The sequence below is a fragment of the Agelaius tricolor genome, unplaced genomic scaffold (assembly GCF_023055355.1).
Source record: "Agelaius tricolor isolate 1412-34295 unplaced genomic scaffold, bAgeTri1.0.p SCAF_22, whole genome shotgun sequence".
NCBI classification, from domain to species: domain Eukaryota; kingdom Metazoa; phylum Chordata; class Aves; order Passeriformes; family Icteridae; genus Agelaius; species Agelaius tricolor.
This window is the reverse complement of record NW_027269282.1, coordinates 14,020,888-14,036,021: the sequence shown is the minus strand read 5'-3', so window position 1 is coordinate 14,036,021 and position 15,134 is coordinate 14,020,888. Positions and strand designations below refer to the sequence as shown.

Below are 15,134 nucleotides of genomic sequence, written 5' to 3'. Positions count from 1 at the left end.
GGGGCTCACTGTGCCCTGCCCAGCTGCCCATGGGACTCACTGTGCCCTGCCCAGCTCTCCATGGGGCTCACTGTGCCCTGCCCAGCTCTCCATGGGGCTCATTGTGCCCTGCCCAGCTCTCCATGGGGCTCACTGTGCCCTGCCCAGCTGCCCATGGGGCTCTCTGTGCCCTGCCCAGCTGCCCATGGGGCTCTCTGTGCCCTGCCCAGATCTCCATGGGCCATGGGGCTCATTGTGCCCTGCCCAGCTGCCCATGGGGCTCACTGTGCCCTGCCCAGCTCTCCATGGGGCTCATTGTGCCCTGCCCAGCTCTCCATGGGGCTCACTGTGCCCTGCCCAGCTGCCCATGGGGCTCTCTGTGCCCTGCCCAGCTGTCCATGGGGCTCTCTGTGCCCTGCCCAGCTCTCCATGGGCCCTGGGGCTCATTGTGCCCTCAGGCAGCCCCACAGGCACAGGGCAGCCCCTGCTCACGCCATGGACTCAGCTGCAGGGCAGCCTCTCCACTGCCATCCACTTTTCCCGCAGAAATCAGAGAACAAACATTCCCAGAGTGCCCGGAACTGGTGCTGCTCTGAGTGGAGGTGATGCTGTTCCATTGCAGAAAACTGTTTATCATAATTACAGAGTACATGAAGTTTTCATCATTTTCTCATTTATTATGCCGGGCTCCCATTTTCACTGTGGAGAAACAAGAGACAAATGACACCAGAATAACATGTAATACTCATTAAGGTACAGCAAGTCACAACTTAAAAAATAAAGGACCTAGAAATTAATGATCTTCCAGCAATAATGTGGAATAAGCTGACATCAGGAGAGAATGTTGCTCAGTGCCTTGATGGTTGTTACCCAGAGGATTGGATTGTTTTCAGAGCAGTTCTACAGCAATGACCATGTTTTAAAGGAAAATTGTTAGGGCTTTGCTGCTCAAAGAATTTATAAAATATATTTTTGCCTGGTTTATTGAATGTATAACCAACCATTCAGCCTGCTCTAGGCAGGGGCTGGATCCTGCTGGTGGTGTGCATTGTGGTAGGTCGTTTATTATTATTATTAAGTTTGCATGAAGAAGGTTTTCCCTTATGTTTTGTACCTGGAACAGTCCCTGGCAGCTGGAGTTGAAGGGCTCTGCTCGCCCATGGGCACCGGAGGGGTCCAGATGCAGGAAAACAGCCCAGGTCACTCTGCCCACGAAGTGTCCTTATTGTGAGCTCTGAGGTGTGCAGAGAGTTATGGCAACAGCTGATTTTCAGCTCTCACCGCAGTTGTAACGACGGCGGGAAATAATCGCGGTAATTCCTGTGCATCACTAATTAGGGGGTATATCAGGCTAACGATAACCACCCATTATTTTGTCACCTCCTCGCGGCAGCGTGTCCTTGATGATATTATACCGAGCACCATTAGCACTTGCACATGGTTATTAGTGGCAGCGTGTAGAGGCGCCGAGCGTTTGCGGCTCCCACCTGTCTCAGTTCCCTGCCACCCACAGAAATCCCCTGTCCTTGTTCCACTCGCTGTGAGCGGGACCCACTCCCTGCCTGCAGCCACCCCGGCCGAGCTGCCCGGGGAGCGTATCCAGCTCATCCTAATTACCGCCAGGGCTGATAATTAACAGAGGGCAGGCATAATTATAGCAGATGTAGACATGCCATTAGTAATTTAAAAAGAGTTACCGTGATAGCTAATTAGCTCTTGGGAAAGCAGTCACCTTGGTAATGAAGGTGTCATTAGCGGAGCTGAGGGGGGCGGCAGGGCCAGCCTGGGGCCTCTGTGCCAGCCCAGGGGCTCCAAGGACAGGCCTGAGGGCTCTGTGCCAGCCCGGGGGCTCCGAGGACAGGCCCGGGAGTTCTGTGCCAGCCCAGGGTCTCTGAGGACAGGCCTGGGGGCTCTGTGCCAGCCTGGGGGCTCTGTGTCAGCCCAGGGGCTCTGAGGACAGGCCTGGGGGCTCCGTGTCAGCCCAAGGGCTCTGAGGACAGGCCTGGGGGCTCCGTGCCAGCCCAGGGGCTCTGGGGACAGGCCTGGGGGCTCCGTGCCAGCCCAGGGGCTCTGAGGACAGGCCTGGGGGCTCCGTGCCAGCCCAGGGGCTCTGGGGACAGGCCTGGGGGCTCCGTGCCAGCCCAGGGGCTCTGGGGACAGGCCTGGGGGCTCCATGCCAGCCTGGGGGCTCCGAGGACAGGCCTGGGGGCTCCGTGTCAGCCCAGGGGCTCTGAGGACAGGCCTGGGGGCTCCGTGCCAGCCCAGGGGCTCTGGGGACAGGCCTGGGGGCTCCGTGCCAGCCCAGGGGCTCTGAGGACAGGCCTGGGGGCTCCGTGCCAGCCTGGGGGCTCCGTGCCTGTGGCAGAGCGGGGCTCAGCAGACAGGCCCGGGGTGCCCCTCTGGGCCAGGTCTTTGTTGTTATAACCAGTTTGCATTTTGGTCGCTTTCTGCTGCCTGAAGGGATTATTTTCCCCTTTGGGAGCCCAGTGATGTGCGGGCAGGTGAGAGCTGCCCTGTGGAGCAGCGCTGTGAGCAGCGGGGCGGCGAGGCTGGCACGGAACCCTGTGGCTGCCTGACACCGCTTTCCATCCAGGCAGAGCGAGCCCAAAGGTGTCTCACAGCTCCCACAGAGTTGTTGGAAGCACTGTCCCTTTGGAAAGCTCTCTGGAGCTGGCCATCATGCCCTGGAGGCAGCTGCAGTGTCCGATGGGCAGCGCTGGAGCAGAGCCAGGGATGCTGCTGTCCGTAGGTCGAAGTGTCAGTCTAGGGATCAGGGATGTTTGAGGGGTGAGATGCTGAGCAGGGTGCTCTCAGCTCCGAAAGCAGCAGATGAGGACGTGGAGCACGCTCCTGACTGTTTTCTCCTCCTGGCCCAGGTGTGCATCGTGCAGAAGAGGGACACAGAGAAGATGTACGCCATGAAGTACATGAACAAGCAGCAGTGCATCGAGAGGGATGAGGTGCGCAACGTGTTCCGAGAGCTGGAGATCCTGCAGGAGATCGAGCACGTGTTCCTGGTCAATCTCTGGTGAGCAGCTCCCTCCCCAGCCTCCAGGGCTTGCAGAGCCACACACCCCATAATCCCAGGGGCTCTCATAACTTTTTCAGCAGCAGATCACTACAAATACTGGCATTTCAAGTTGCTCAATATTGACTTCACTCTGTGTGTACTGGCAGAAATATCCTCATTACTGAGCAACATCTAATTTTAAAAAACACTCTTAAAATCAGGTTGAAATCTAACAAATAGCTTGAGTTGGCAATGCCTGGGAAATGTATCCTGTCTAGGCAGTGCCAAAGGCTGCAGTCTGTCTCATCTGCCCTACAACCACATTGACCCTTCAGCCCACCAGCATCCCTTTGCACGCTTTGCATCACACTCACTGGCCAAATAAAACACATTCCTTTGGAGCTCAGGCACATCATTATCAAATTTTGCAGGAAAAACTGATTTACAGTTTTAGGAAGTAGAGCATTATATCCCAGTGTCGTTGGTTAGTTTGGGGTGAGCCCTAGGCAGAGGCCTTGGGCTCCAGTGATCTGTTCTTTCTCAGTCTTCCTGCCCAGTGAAGGGTCCCCTCCCCTCCAGCAGTGCTGGATGTGAGCCAGGCTGGTAGGGAGGGGGAGACTTTTAAAAATTGAGGAAGTTTTATACCCAAAGTGATGGAAGTGGGTGATGTGTCACATTTGTTTTGTTGACCCATTGCTCCAGAATAGCCAATTGAGTTAATATTGATATTTTTCGGTTTCTTAGCAATTGCAAATGTTTTTCCCAACAAGCAATGAAATTCTGGAGAGAACTTGCTCTCGTGGCAAACCCTTTCGTCTCATAGTTTTAGAATAAACCTACATTTAAGATGGGAGCAGAAGTGAGTGATTCATAAGTATTATACAATCCCACATACTCTTTCCTTGGAAGTGCAGTCACCAAATATAACAATGAGCGTTGTTTTGGTGTATCCCCACTGCTGTCAGTCTCCCGTGGGACCCACAGCAGATTTAGAGAGGCGGTTTACTCCACAGTAAATATAAATCTCTTTTCCTGGTTTATCTGGTTAAATTAGCAGTTGAGTTTTCCAATTCATCTTCCAGATAGGCTGAGATATTTTAAGTAGGTTTTATGAGATTGTTTGCAGTTGAAAATATGAAGTTTCCCTGAAGTGTCTGGCTGGCAGAGCCTGAGCTCTGTGCTGGTGGGCTGACATGGCACAGCTGCTCAGGGACAGTGACAGGGTGAGCAGGGGAACATTACCTGGGATACTCATCTCTTTCAGGGAAACATTGCTTAATGTAGGAATGATTTAAAAAAAAAGTGAACATCTTGAGCTGGATGTGCTTGATTGTGAAGGTGCAAGCAGCAAAGCTGCATCTTCAGTTTTGGGCCCAACACTGCAAGGACCTTGAGGGGCTGGAGCAGGTCCAGGGCAGGGAACGGAGCTGGGAAGGGTCTGGAGCCCCAGGAGAGGCTGAGGGAACTGGGCAGGGGCTGAGCCTGGAGCAGAGGAGGCTCAGGGGGCCCTTGTGGCTCTGCACAGCTCCTGCCAGGAGGGCACAGCCGGGGGGGTCGGGCTCTGCTCCAGGAGCAGAGGGAACGGCCTCAGGCTGGGCCAGGGCAGCTCAGGGTGGGTATTAGGGAAAATTTTCTATCCGAAAGGGCTGCCCAGCTCTGGCACAGCTGCCTGGGGCGGTGGTGCCTATCCCTGGAGGGATTTAAAAGCCATGTGGTTGTGGCAGCTGGGGACATGGTCATTGCTGACCTTGGCAGCGCTGGGAATGGTTGGACTCGAAGGTGTGAGGGAGCTTTTACAGCACAAACGATTCTGGGATTCTGTGCCCATGGTGGGGCCACGTGCCGTTCTCCTTGGAGCTGTGTGATGAGGAGAGGGGAAAAGCCTGGCTGGGTTTGTGAGCCCCGGGAGGCTCAGCCACTCCCCTGTCCTGCAGGTATTCCTTCCAGGACGAGGAGGACATGTTCATGGTGGTGGACCTGCTCCTGGGAGGTGACCTGCGCTACCACCTGCAGCAGAACGTGCAGTTCACTGAGGAGACAGTCAAACTCTACATCTGTGAGATGGCTCTGGCCCTCGACTACCTGCGGAGCCAGCACATCATCCACAGGTAACTCCACAGCCCTGCTGCACCTGCTGCACCTGCCCTGCTGGCCTGGGCTGGCTCATGGTGCTGCTCCTGCCCCCACCACCCAGAGGGAGTCTGATGCTTCACTGGGGGCTGAACATTTCAGGGCAGGTGTTTAAGCCATCCAGGGCTTCACACAAATATCCCCAGTATTGTTATTCCTTTTTCCTTGGAAATTACCTTTCCTTTCTGAACAAATCTAATCCTTCCAGTTTTTCACCAAGTTGCCCAGGAAAAGCATATTTCTAGTCCGTCATAAAGGGGCTTGCCTTGTGTTAGAATATTTTTGTTTAATTTGTTCCTAATTTTTGATAGATAAACAATTGCAGGATTTTTGTCATTGAGTCTCATCCCTGGTCTGACTGAGATTCCATCTGCTGTAATCTTCCTTCTTTTCCCAGAGATGTAAAACCAGACAACATCCTCCTCGATGAACAAGGTAGGATCGCTCTGCTTCTCTTTGCTTGCTCCTTCATTCATTCCAGGGACAGATTCCTTATAGTCCCGGGTACTGGATATCTTTTCCCACACTGGGGAAAGTGTGGGAAAAGCTGCTCTGCTTTTACTGGATCATGTTTGCCTGAACATCCCTGTGCTTTTTAATGCGGGGAGGGTCACCCAACTGGCCTGTCCAGTGTGCTGTGCTCAGCCCAACTTCAGCCCTGGGAATTTGGAGTCACTGTAATTCAATGGCTTCAGTGTCTTGGAGCACCCATGCCTAGTGGAAGCTTCACGGCAGGAGCTTGGAATGAGATGATCTTTAGGTCCCTCCCAACCCAAGCATTCTGTGGTTCTATGATGGTGTTTCCCTGATGTCCTTTTCACTCCTGTAGCTTCTGGCCCGAGCAATTTGTCCAGTGCTGAAGCTGCTCCAAGTGTGATTCACAGAATCACAGAATCACAGAATTTCTAGGTTGGAAGAGACCTTTAAGATCATCGAGTCCAACCCATGTTCTAACACCTCAACTAGATCATGGCACCAAGTGCCACATCCAGTCTTTTTTTAAACACATCGAGGGATGGTGACTCCACCACCTCCCTGGGTAGATGATTCAAAATCAAAACCCAAAGCTCCTTACCCTTTAATCACCTGGCCAGCCCAAATCCTGGGAAACCTTTGGGATCTCCCATGGCCATGCTGTGGGATCTGACCCTGACTTGCCCGTGTCTGTGCTACCCTGTCTGAGGGCAGACGCTTATGAAACAAATGTGTTCTGACTCTGCATTGCCACTGCACTGCCATTAATTCCTTCTTAAAATGTGTCTTTATTTAAGGTCATGCCCATTTAACAGATTTTAATATTGCAACCATCATTAGGGACGGGGAAAGAGCGACAGCATTGGCTGGGACAAAGCCATACATGGGTAAGAGACAATTGCTGCCCCTGTGCCTGTGTCATGTTCTGCGTGCTCAGCACACGCTGCCCCAGCCAGGGCCCTCCAGTTAATTTGGGACATTGGTGCTCGTGCCCAAGTGGCTCAGCAGAGCCCGATTGTTTGAGAAGAGGAACTCCCAGTGAGAAGGCATTGGGGCTGGCATGTCACCCCATCCCATCCTGTCCTGTCCTGTCCTGGCCTGCCCTCTGCATTACACCCTGTCCAGTCCCCTCCATCCTGCCCTGCCCTCCTCATCCCATCCAGCCTCCTCCTCCTGCGCTCCCCATCCCTCTCTGGCTCCAGCCTTGCACTTGGTGTCTCCTGGGCCCCATGGTTGTGCTGTCCTGTGCTGGGAGGGCTGTCCCTGCAGGTGGCTGACATCCCAGTTCCCAGTGAGGGCAGGCACACAGCTGCTGCTGCTGCTTCTGTTCTCCTGTCTCACACAGCCTCCCCTGGGGCAGCTGAGCAGGAAAATCACCGCAAGTGTTGTGCGCTGACTTACATGAAGTACTGGAGTGAGAACAACAAATAACCTGTTGTGTATTCTGCCTTTCTGCTCAGCCCCGGAGATTTTCCACTCCTTCCTGAGCGGCGGGACGGGCTATTCCTTCGAGGTGGACTGGTGGTCCCTGGGCATCATGGCCTACGAGCTGCTGCGGGGCTGGGTAGGGCTCCGGCCGTCCCGGCCCTCGGACGCGTGCTCTGGCTGGCCCAGAGGGACAGGGCACGCCTCACCCTTGTGCTCTTGTCCCCAGAGGCCGTACGACATCCACTCCAACAACCCCGTGGAGTCCCTGGTGCAGCTCTTCAGCACCGTCAGTGTCCAGTACTCCTCAGCCTGGTCCAAGGAAATGGTCGCGCTGCTGCGCAAGGTGAGGGGCCCTTCTGGGTGCAGCTGGATGAATTGTTGGATGAATTGTCCTTCTGGGGTGGCTTTGGGTTGGATGGCAGCTGCTGTGCAGGCAGGACTAGCTGGAAAATTATCAGCGTATTAATAAACAATGAATAATAATGAAGTAATAATAATAATATATGAAAGAAAGGCTGGGAGAATTAGGGATGTTAAGTCTTGAGAAGAGAAGCTCCAGGGAGACCTTGTGGGAGTGCCTAAAGGGGCTCCAGGAGAAGCTGCAGAGGGACTGGGGACAAGGGATGGAGGGACAGGAGCCAGGGAATGGCTCCCAGTGCCAGAGGGCAGGGCTGGATGGGAGATTGGGCATTGGGAATTGTTCCCTGGCAGGGTGGGAGGGGCTGGGATGGAATTCCCAGAGCAGCTGGGGCTGCCCCTGGATCCCTGGCAGTGCCCAAGGCCAGGCTGGACACTGGGGCTGGGACCATCCTGGGACAGGGGAAGGTGTCCCTGCCATGGCAGGGCTGGCACTGGGTGAGCTTCCAGCCCAATCCAGTCTGGGACCCTATGATTAATTATGTGTGTTGTGTGTTTATTATCCCTGTTAAAAGATGCATGATGTTTGATAGCAAGGGGAGCAAAAAGGCTGGTTTTGGTGTGACAGTCAGATTCCCAGCTGGGCTGGAATTGTGCCTTCCAGCATCCCATCCTCTCCACGGTCAGTGTCACCTGTAAAGGCAGCACCTCTGGCTGGGATGGCAGCTAAGGTGGAGCTGCACTGCAGCACTGGCTGCTCCCTCTTGCTTGTTTTTGGGGCTGAAGGGTCTGACGGAGTTGTGAGACCTGCTGGGGGTTCCAGCTCTGTGGAATGCTCTGCTGCTTTCCTTGTGCTGCTGCTGCAGAAAGCTGGGATGGGTTGGGGCAGCTGGTTTAGCTCTGGCTTCCCTGAGAACTCTGGAAAGTAGCTGGTGAGTTTGCTGTAGGAAAGGTGCAGCCGGTGCCGGCAGCAAATAAGTGCCTCTGATATGAGTTAATGTTGGGTGGGCAATTTGCATAATTAGATTCAGTTTAATGAGGAGTTGCTGGCAGAGGCTGTGGCAGCACATTCGGTGGGTTTGCATTGCCATCTGCTGGGCAGCCGGGCTGCCAGGGAATCCAGCCTCTCACCAGGCATGTGCCAGCAGCCCCCTCAGCCGGGAGGGGACCCTCATGTCCCCCCCGAGCGTTGGGGTGCCCGCAGAACGTTTTCTTAGGTGTTTTTCCTGCAGTAAGTTCTCTATTTCCCCCAGCAGAAAGGCTCCTTGGCATGGCTGAGCCCTGCAGCTGGCCCGGGCGGGCTGCTGCTGGCTGCCTTGCCTGCCTCCTCTGGCAGGGATGCTGCTCTCTCCAGTGCTGTGTCAGCAATGCTTTTCCCTCCCCAGCTGCTGACAGTGAATCCCGAGCATCGCTTCTCCTGCCTGGCGCACATCCAGGCCTCGGCTCAGCTCTCGGGCGTGGTGTGGAGCGACGTGAGCGAGAAGCGCGTGGAGCCGGCCTTCGTCCCCAACGTGAGTAGGGACCTGTCCTGCCGAGCTGGGGCTGTTCCTCACGCTGCAGGAGCCGCTGTGAGAGCAAGCAGGGCTTTGCTGAGCAGGGAGGGGTTGCTGGGTCTCTGCTGCGCCTCACCTGAGTGTGTCTGTGTCCTGGCAGAAGGGCCGCCTGCACTGCGACCCCACCTTCGAGCTGGAGGAGATGATTCTGGAGTCAAGGCCCCTGCACAAGAAGAAGAAGAGGCTCGCAAAGAACAAGTCAAGGGATAACAGCAAAGACAGCTCGCAGTCTGTATGTGCTCCCTGGGGTAACATGCAGCTGGGAAGGGCTGGATCTGGGCGGCTGTTGCAGCTGTTACTGCCACACTGCTGGAGCCATGGGTTTGTTTTGGTGAAAACATTTGCCCATGGAGTCATTCCAACAACCACGTATCCTCTTATGGGAGTTTGATCAGACTTTCACAGTAGTGGGTACTTTGGGAAGTGAGATGAGCAGCAGAGGTCTGGTGTGTTCAGCCTCTGTCCCTGCACAGCCTCAGGCTGGGCACGAGGCAGCAGCTCCCTGTGTGCCTTGGCAGGGACTCCCACACGTGGGCTGTGTGCTGGGGTCTCCCCACGCTGCCTGAGCTCCCTTTGGGCTGACAGCACTCCCAAAATACAGGATACATGGAAGAACATGTTATGTTTATGTCAGGAACGGTGTGATCTGTGTTTATAGAAAACTGCTGCCATGGATGGCACCAGCCCCTGGTGAAAGCCACATGGCAGCCAGCCCTGCTGCCTCCAGCTGTTGGGCTGAGGTTCAGGAGCGTGGGGGCTCCTGCCCACAGCTGGGAGTGCCGGGGGCTGCAGGCAGCAGTGAGATGCAAATGGGGCTGCTTATGCATGTTTTGTTTTTCTTCAATAGGAAAATGACTATCTCCAGGAATGCCTTGAAGCTATCCAGCAGGACTTTGTCATCTTCAACAGAGAGAAGTGAGTGTGTGGGGTGTTTTTTTTATGGAAAAATACTCCTTTTTCTGATTTCCCTCAGGAATCAGTGCCAGTGCCTGACAGCCAGGAGCACCTTGCTGCCAGCCTAGCCCCAGGTGACTGGTGTCAGCAGAGGAGCTCAGGTCTGCCTGTGGATGAAAAATGGCTCTAGCCACAACGGGAGGCAAGATCAAGGATTATTAAGTGCCATTAAATAAATATGCTGTAGAGAGACTTCTGGGATTTGACATGTGTGTGTGACACTGCCTCCATTCCCCCATGGCGTCTGCTCACCCATCCTGCTTTTAGCAGATGATGTTTTGGGAAATGAAGGCGAGGAAGGTTGGACTCAATGATTGTGGAGATCTTTAACACATAGAATAGATTCACAGGATCATTCAGGTTGGAGAGGTCCCTGGTGGGAATCAGCAGGCAGTGAAAGTGCTGGATTAAAGCCACAGCTTCCCCAGGGTTGGGGCTGCTTGCTGGGTCTGTAAGCAGAGCGTGGGGCAGGCTCTGTGCAGGAGGGGTTGGCAGGAGCCCGGCTGTGCTGTGGGTGCTCATGGCCAAGGTCTGGGTGGGCTGAAGCCTTACAGGCTGTTTTGGGGCGTTTCAGAGCAGCTCAGTGTGGTTTGCTGGTACGCTGGGCTGTGTCATGACCTGTTTGTGAGCTCTGGCAGGACTCCATTCTCCATGTCTCTGCTGTAGGCACCTCCCGAGCAGGGAGTGGGCACAGGGTCCTGACCCCTGCCCACTGCTGGGGTGTTTGCTGTGGGGGCAGCTCTGTAACTCCTGTTCCTCCACTCCCACAGGCTAAAGAAGAGCCAGGAGCAGCCCAGCGAGTCCGTGTCTGCCTCTGAGACCACCGAGGAGGCCGAGGCTGAGCCCCTGCACATGTGCAGCTCCGTGTGCTCCTCGGGCAGCAGCTAGGCCAGGGCCGGCCACCGCCCTCACCTGCCCTCAGGTGCGCCGAGCACCCGAGCCCACCGCACAGCACCGGCAGCTGCCCTGGGAGCTGGAGCACGCCAGATTCACACAGGACTGCCCCGGCCATGGATGGCCAGCCCAGGAGCCAGATTCACACAGGACTGCCCCGGCCATGGATGGCCTGCCCAGGAGCCAGATTCACACAGGGCTGCCCCGGCCATGGATGGCCTGCCCAGGAGCCAGATTCACACAGGACTGCCCCAGCCATGGATGGCCAGCCCAGGAGCCAGATTCACACAGGGCTGCCCCGGCCATGGATGGCCTGCCCAGGAGCCAGATTCACACAGGACTGCCCCGGCCATGGATGGCCTGCCCAGCCCAGCTCCCCTGAGAGCTGGAGGAGCCAGATTCACACAGGACTGCCCCGGCCATGGATGGCCTGCACAGGAGCCAAATTGCCACAGGACTTCCCTGGCCATGGATGGCCAGCCCCGCACCATGGCTGCCTGTCAGGGGAAGATACGGCCTATGCAACTTGTCAGGGGAGGAGATCAACTCATTTAGTCTTTCTGTTTTAATGTCAGGTTGCTGATCTACACCTTTTTAATGCAGTGAGAGGACAGGGAACAAAGCCATGTCCTTGGGCCCCACGGGGAGGGACAAGGAGCAAGGAGGAAGGCCAAAGAGGTGGTGTGAGTTTGGCTTTGGCACTCCCTGTTCACAAATGCTGCTCTGGGGATGGGCAATCCCTGTGCAAACCAGAGCAGCCCCGGGGCTCTGGCACCAGCTCCTGGGAGCCTCCAGCTGCTTGGGTCCTGCAGCACATGGGTGTCCCAGGCACCTCCTGTCCCTGTGTCACCTGTCAGTTCCTTTCCTGACTGAAGGCAAATAAATGTTTTGTGTGCACTCCATGGATTCTTCAGGGGCTGGGTAATGGTTCAATGTGTATTTGAGATGCATTTAAAATGTTTTCTTCCTTGACATGGCTGCTGCAGACAGTGAGGAGCTGTGGGATGGGTTGGAGGGTCTGGCTCCATGTGCCCAGGTTCAGAGGACACAGTTTATCACAGGCTGAGGTTTTGTTGGAGGCAGAGTGGGTGGCCTTGCAAGGCTGCTTGGTTATGAAAGACAGGAATATCGTATTTCACCCTTCGATTTACTTTATTTTCAGTGTAAAGTACAAGTACTGTATATAATTTGCCAATACCTGTCTTAACTTCTTAATAAGACGGGAAATCTTCCCTTGCTCCAGCTGTGGGTGTTGCCTTTCTCGTTCACTGTATTGATGTTGAACCTGCTGCAGAGGGGTTTTTGGTTGCTGTGAACCCGAGCCCTGCGGTGCCACACAACTGCCCCAGGTGCGTGGTGGGAGCACAGTCACCATCAGCCACCAGCAGCTGTTTGTGCCAGACACTGGCAGGCTGCAGTGTTTGCATCCCTGCTGGGTATTCCCAGTGCAGAAATGGATGGGAGATATTTTTAACAGATCAGATTCTGTCAGGACCAGTTTTGCTGCGGTTTTTGTTTCCATGAACAAACCAGAAAGGCAGAATGGTACAAAATGATCTTCCACAGGCAAGGGCATGGCGTGTGTGTCTCCCACAGTTTTATGTGGGAATCAGTGGCTGCACTTGTGCAGAGATGTGTTTTCATGGAAGTCTTTAGGGCTGTGCAGGAGGAGGGTAGCTGCAGCTCTCTGTCCAGTTATTTTATATATCTGCATGGTTATTTTCAGGGCAGAGCCAGGAGATGCTGTCAGGCCCGGGGTCCCTGGTGTCAGCCATGGGTCCTGCACACCCCATGCCTCGTTAGGAGCTGTGTTAATGATGGCTCGGGGGCTTGGCCAGTCATTGAGAGAGTGCTGAAATCACTGTGTCCTCCTGCTCCTTCTCCCAGCCACGGGAGGGCACCTGCCCAGGCTCTGACCCCAGGCTGTGCTGGGGAACCTGCCCTCTCTGCCTCCAGTAACTTCCTGTCTCTTTACTGGGTACCAGGGAGGCCCAATTACCTTGTCTCACCTGTCAGAGCTCACCTTTGTGCGCAGGGGCTGCTCTGGCCCCTTTGCTGTGCTGAGCAGCCCCTGCTCTCCACACGGGCAGCCTGGTCCTCTGCTGGGGCTCTGTGCTCACCCTGTGTCTCCATCCACATCTCCCAGCTGGAGCACCAGCCCTCTCCTGGCACAGCAGATCAGGCTCAAGCCATGTATTTATTCAGGAGTTATGAATTACAGGTGATTTACTCCAGCAGTGTGGGTAGGGTTTTACAGTGAATTCCGTTGCACTATTTAGAAACTTCCTGTAAATAACAGCAAAATTTTAGGTTATTGGAATGACGAGGAGTGGTGCTGATCTTTTGACCAAACCATCCCACAGATGGGTGATGAAGATACATCCTCTTCAGCCAGAAGCTCAGGCCAGGAGAGGTGTTGGCAGTTACAGGACATGTGTAATTGATGTTTTCATTGCTCTCCTTAGGACAAGAGACAAGGTGGGGGTTGGTGTGTGTGGGGAGGAGCTGGTCTGCTTCTGAAACTGAGCCTTCTCAGCCCAAGCCCTCTCTCTGTCGCTCACCTCTTCCCCTTGCAGCACTCCTCTTCTCCAGTGCATTGTGCAAAACAGCTCAGCAGCACCTGGCACAAGCCAGGAGGGCTTCTGGGGGATGCCAGGGAATGGCTCCTTCCCAGGGGACACACTCTGGGTGGGTCCTGGCTGCCTGGGCAGCACCTCTGGAATGCAGCAGTGCATCCCCAGGGATGTGCTGGGGACACTGTTCAACCTGAATCCCTGAGACCAGCCCCAGGACACAGAGCTGTGGGGTCACTGTGCTGAGTGGGAGAGACACCGTGGACACAGCACTGAAGTGCTTGGTTTGGGTCGAGAGTAATATTTGGGCATAACCTCACCAGAGCCCATAGGAGACAAGGGTTCATTGCCACCTGTTTGCACTCAGTCCCTGGAGAAGAAATGGCACAAAAAGAGCAATTGGTAAAGGGACAAATGATAGGAACAACAGTGACAACAGCTCCGTGTTATTGTCAGAACCCCTGTGGAGGGTTTCAGTGCTCCTGCCCCCCGTGCCCCACTCTGGGCCCCTCTTGTGTCCCCATTGCTGTGTCCCTGTAACGAGCCAGTGCCAGCTGAGCCCAGCTCAGTCCTGTTGGCCCTACACACCTTTGTGGCTCCTGCCAGGGTGTCCCGTGTCCAGCTCATCCCATGCACAATGCAGTCCTGGGGTCTGATCCTCTCTGCTCCCTGTGCCACTCCCGTGGGTGTTCCCTGGCCCTGGCCCTGGCACAGGCTGGGCTGGGGATGGCTGTGGTGCCCGTGGTGGTGCCCGTGGAGGTGCCCGTGGTGGTGCCTACGGTGGTGCCCTTGTTCTGGCTGAGCCCTGGCTGCTGCTGCTGCTGCTGAGCAAACCTCACAGTGAAGTTGTGAGCCCTGGTCCCATGTCCCAGCTTGGAAGGTGTCACTGACAGCTCTGGGCTGCACCTCCACTACAGCCAGAACACAGGAATTTTCTGTACATAAATATTTAAATACCTGTATTTTTTTGTATGACAGATTTATACAGTGTGTGCCATTATCTGCTGTGAAAAGTCTACAGCACCTATAAATTATTCTCCTTTAATCACTTGCCATGAGATTGTTTTCTTGTCTCTGTTGTGTTACGAAGTTTTGCAAAGTTGCATATTTTTAAGTGTTTGCATTGAATTCCATGGCCTTCCCTGGGAATTTTGTGCATAAGACAAATGGCAGGTCAGGTCCTGATGTTTCTTCTGTTGCCAATTCTCTATTACTCCAGAGCTTGCCAAAAAGAGTCTAAGAGTAATAAAATAATAGCAAAAATACCAGTAATATGGACTTGACCCTGGACTGAAATCCTGCTGCCTTGGGAGGGTATTTTTAAAAACTATTTCAGTGCAGATATATGTAAATATATCTTTGTATTTTATGTTAATACATTCCCGTAATTTTCTTGCATGACAATTTTACCACATCACAGAATATTTAAGTTATGACAAGGTTGTGTTTTTGCAGATACTGTCAGAAGCCATTGCACACGTGCAGTAATAAATGTGTATTTTTAACATTGCCAAGGATTTGGTGTCATTTCCAGGGTATTGATGCACGAAAGCACGGAAGCGTCCAAACGCTGGAGTTCAGGAGCGCAGCTGGAACCAGGGCTGGTGGGACACTGCCAGCCAGCACAGAGCTGACCTCGCTGTGGCACGGAGGACACCACAGCCACGGCTCACAGGGGTTTGGTATTTCCCCACAGAGCCCTGGATTACGTATCTTAACCTCAATAAAAGCACCCCTGGAAGTGTCAGGAGATCGCTTTTCCTCTTTGATCCCCCTCAGTGC

General features: G+C 54.4%; 1 protein-coding gene across 3 annotated transcripts in view; it reads left to right on the top strand.

The window, feature by feature from the left end:
* Positions 1-14,862, top strand: part of STK32C (serine/threonine kinase 32C) — a 73,590-nt gene extending 58,728 nt beyond the window's left edge. For 2 of the 3 annotated variants that reach the window (XM_071445947.1, XM_071445948.1), the window contains 10 exons: positions 2,856-3,007; positions 4,924-5,097; positions 5,517-5,554; positions 6,391-6,480; positions 7,054-7,157; positions 7,248-7,364; positions 8,764-8,889; positions 9,032-9,163; positions 9,779-9,846; positions 10,656-14,862. In XM_071445947.1, coding sequence (XP_071302048.1) covers positions 2,856-3,007; positions 4,924-5,097; positions 5,517-5,554; positions 6,391-6,480; positions 7,054-7,157; positions 7,248-7,364; positions 8,764-8,889; positions 9,032-9,163; positions 9,779-9,846; positions 10,656-10,773 — 1,119 coding nt within the window. In that variant the 3' untranslated portion in view covers positions 10,774-14,862. Of the gene's footprint in view, positions 1-2,855; positions 3,008-4,923; positions 5,098-5,516; positions 5,555-6,390; positions 6,481-7,053; positions 7,158-7,247; positions 7,365-8,763; positions 8,890-9,031; positions 9,164-9,778; positions 9,847-10,655 lie in introns of those variants that run through there. The other variant, XR_011682146.1, reaches the window with a different exon arrangement.
* The last annotated feature ends 272 nt before the right edge of the window (positions 14,863-15,134 follow it).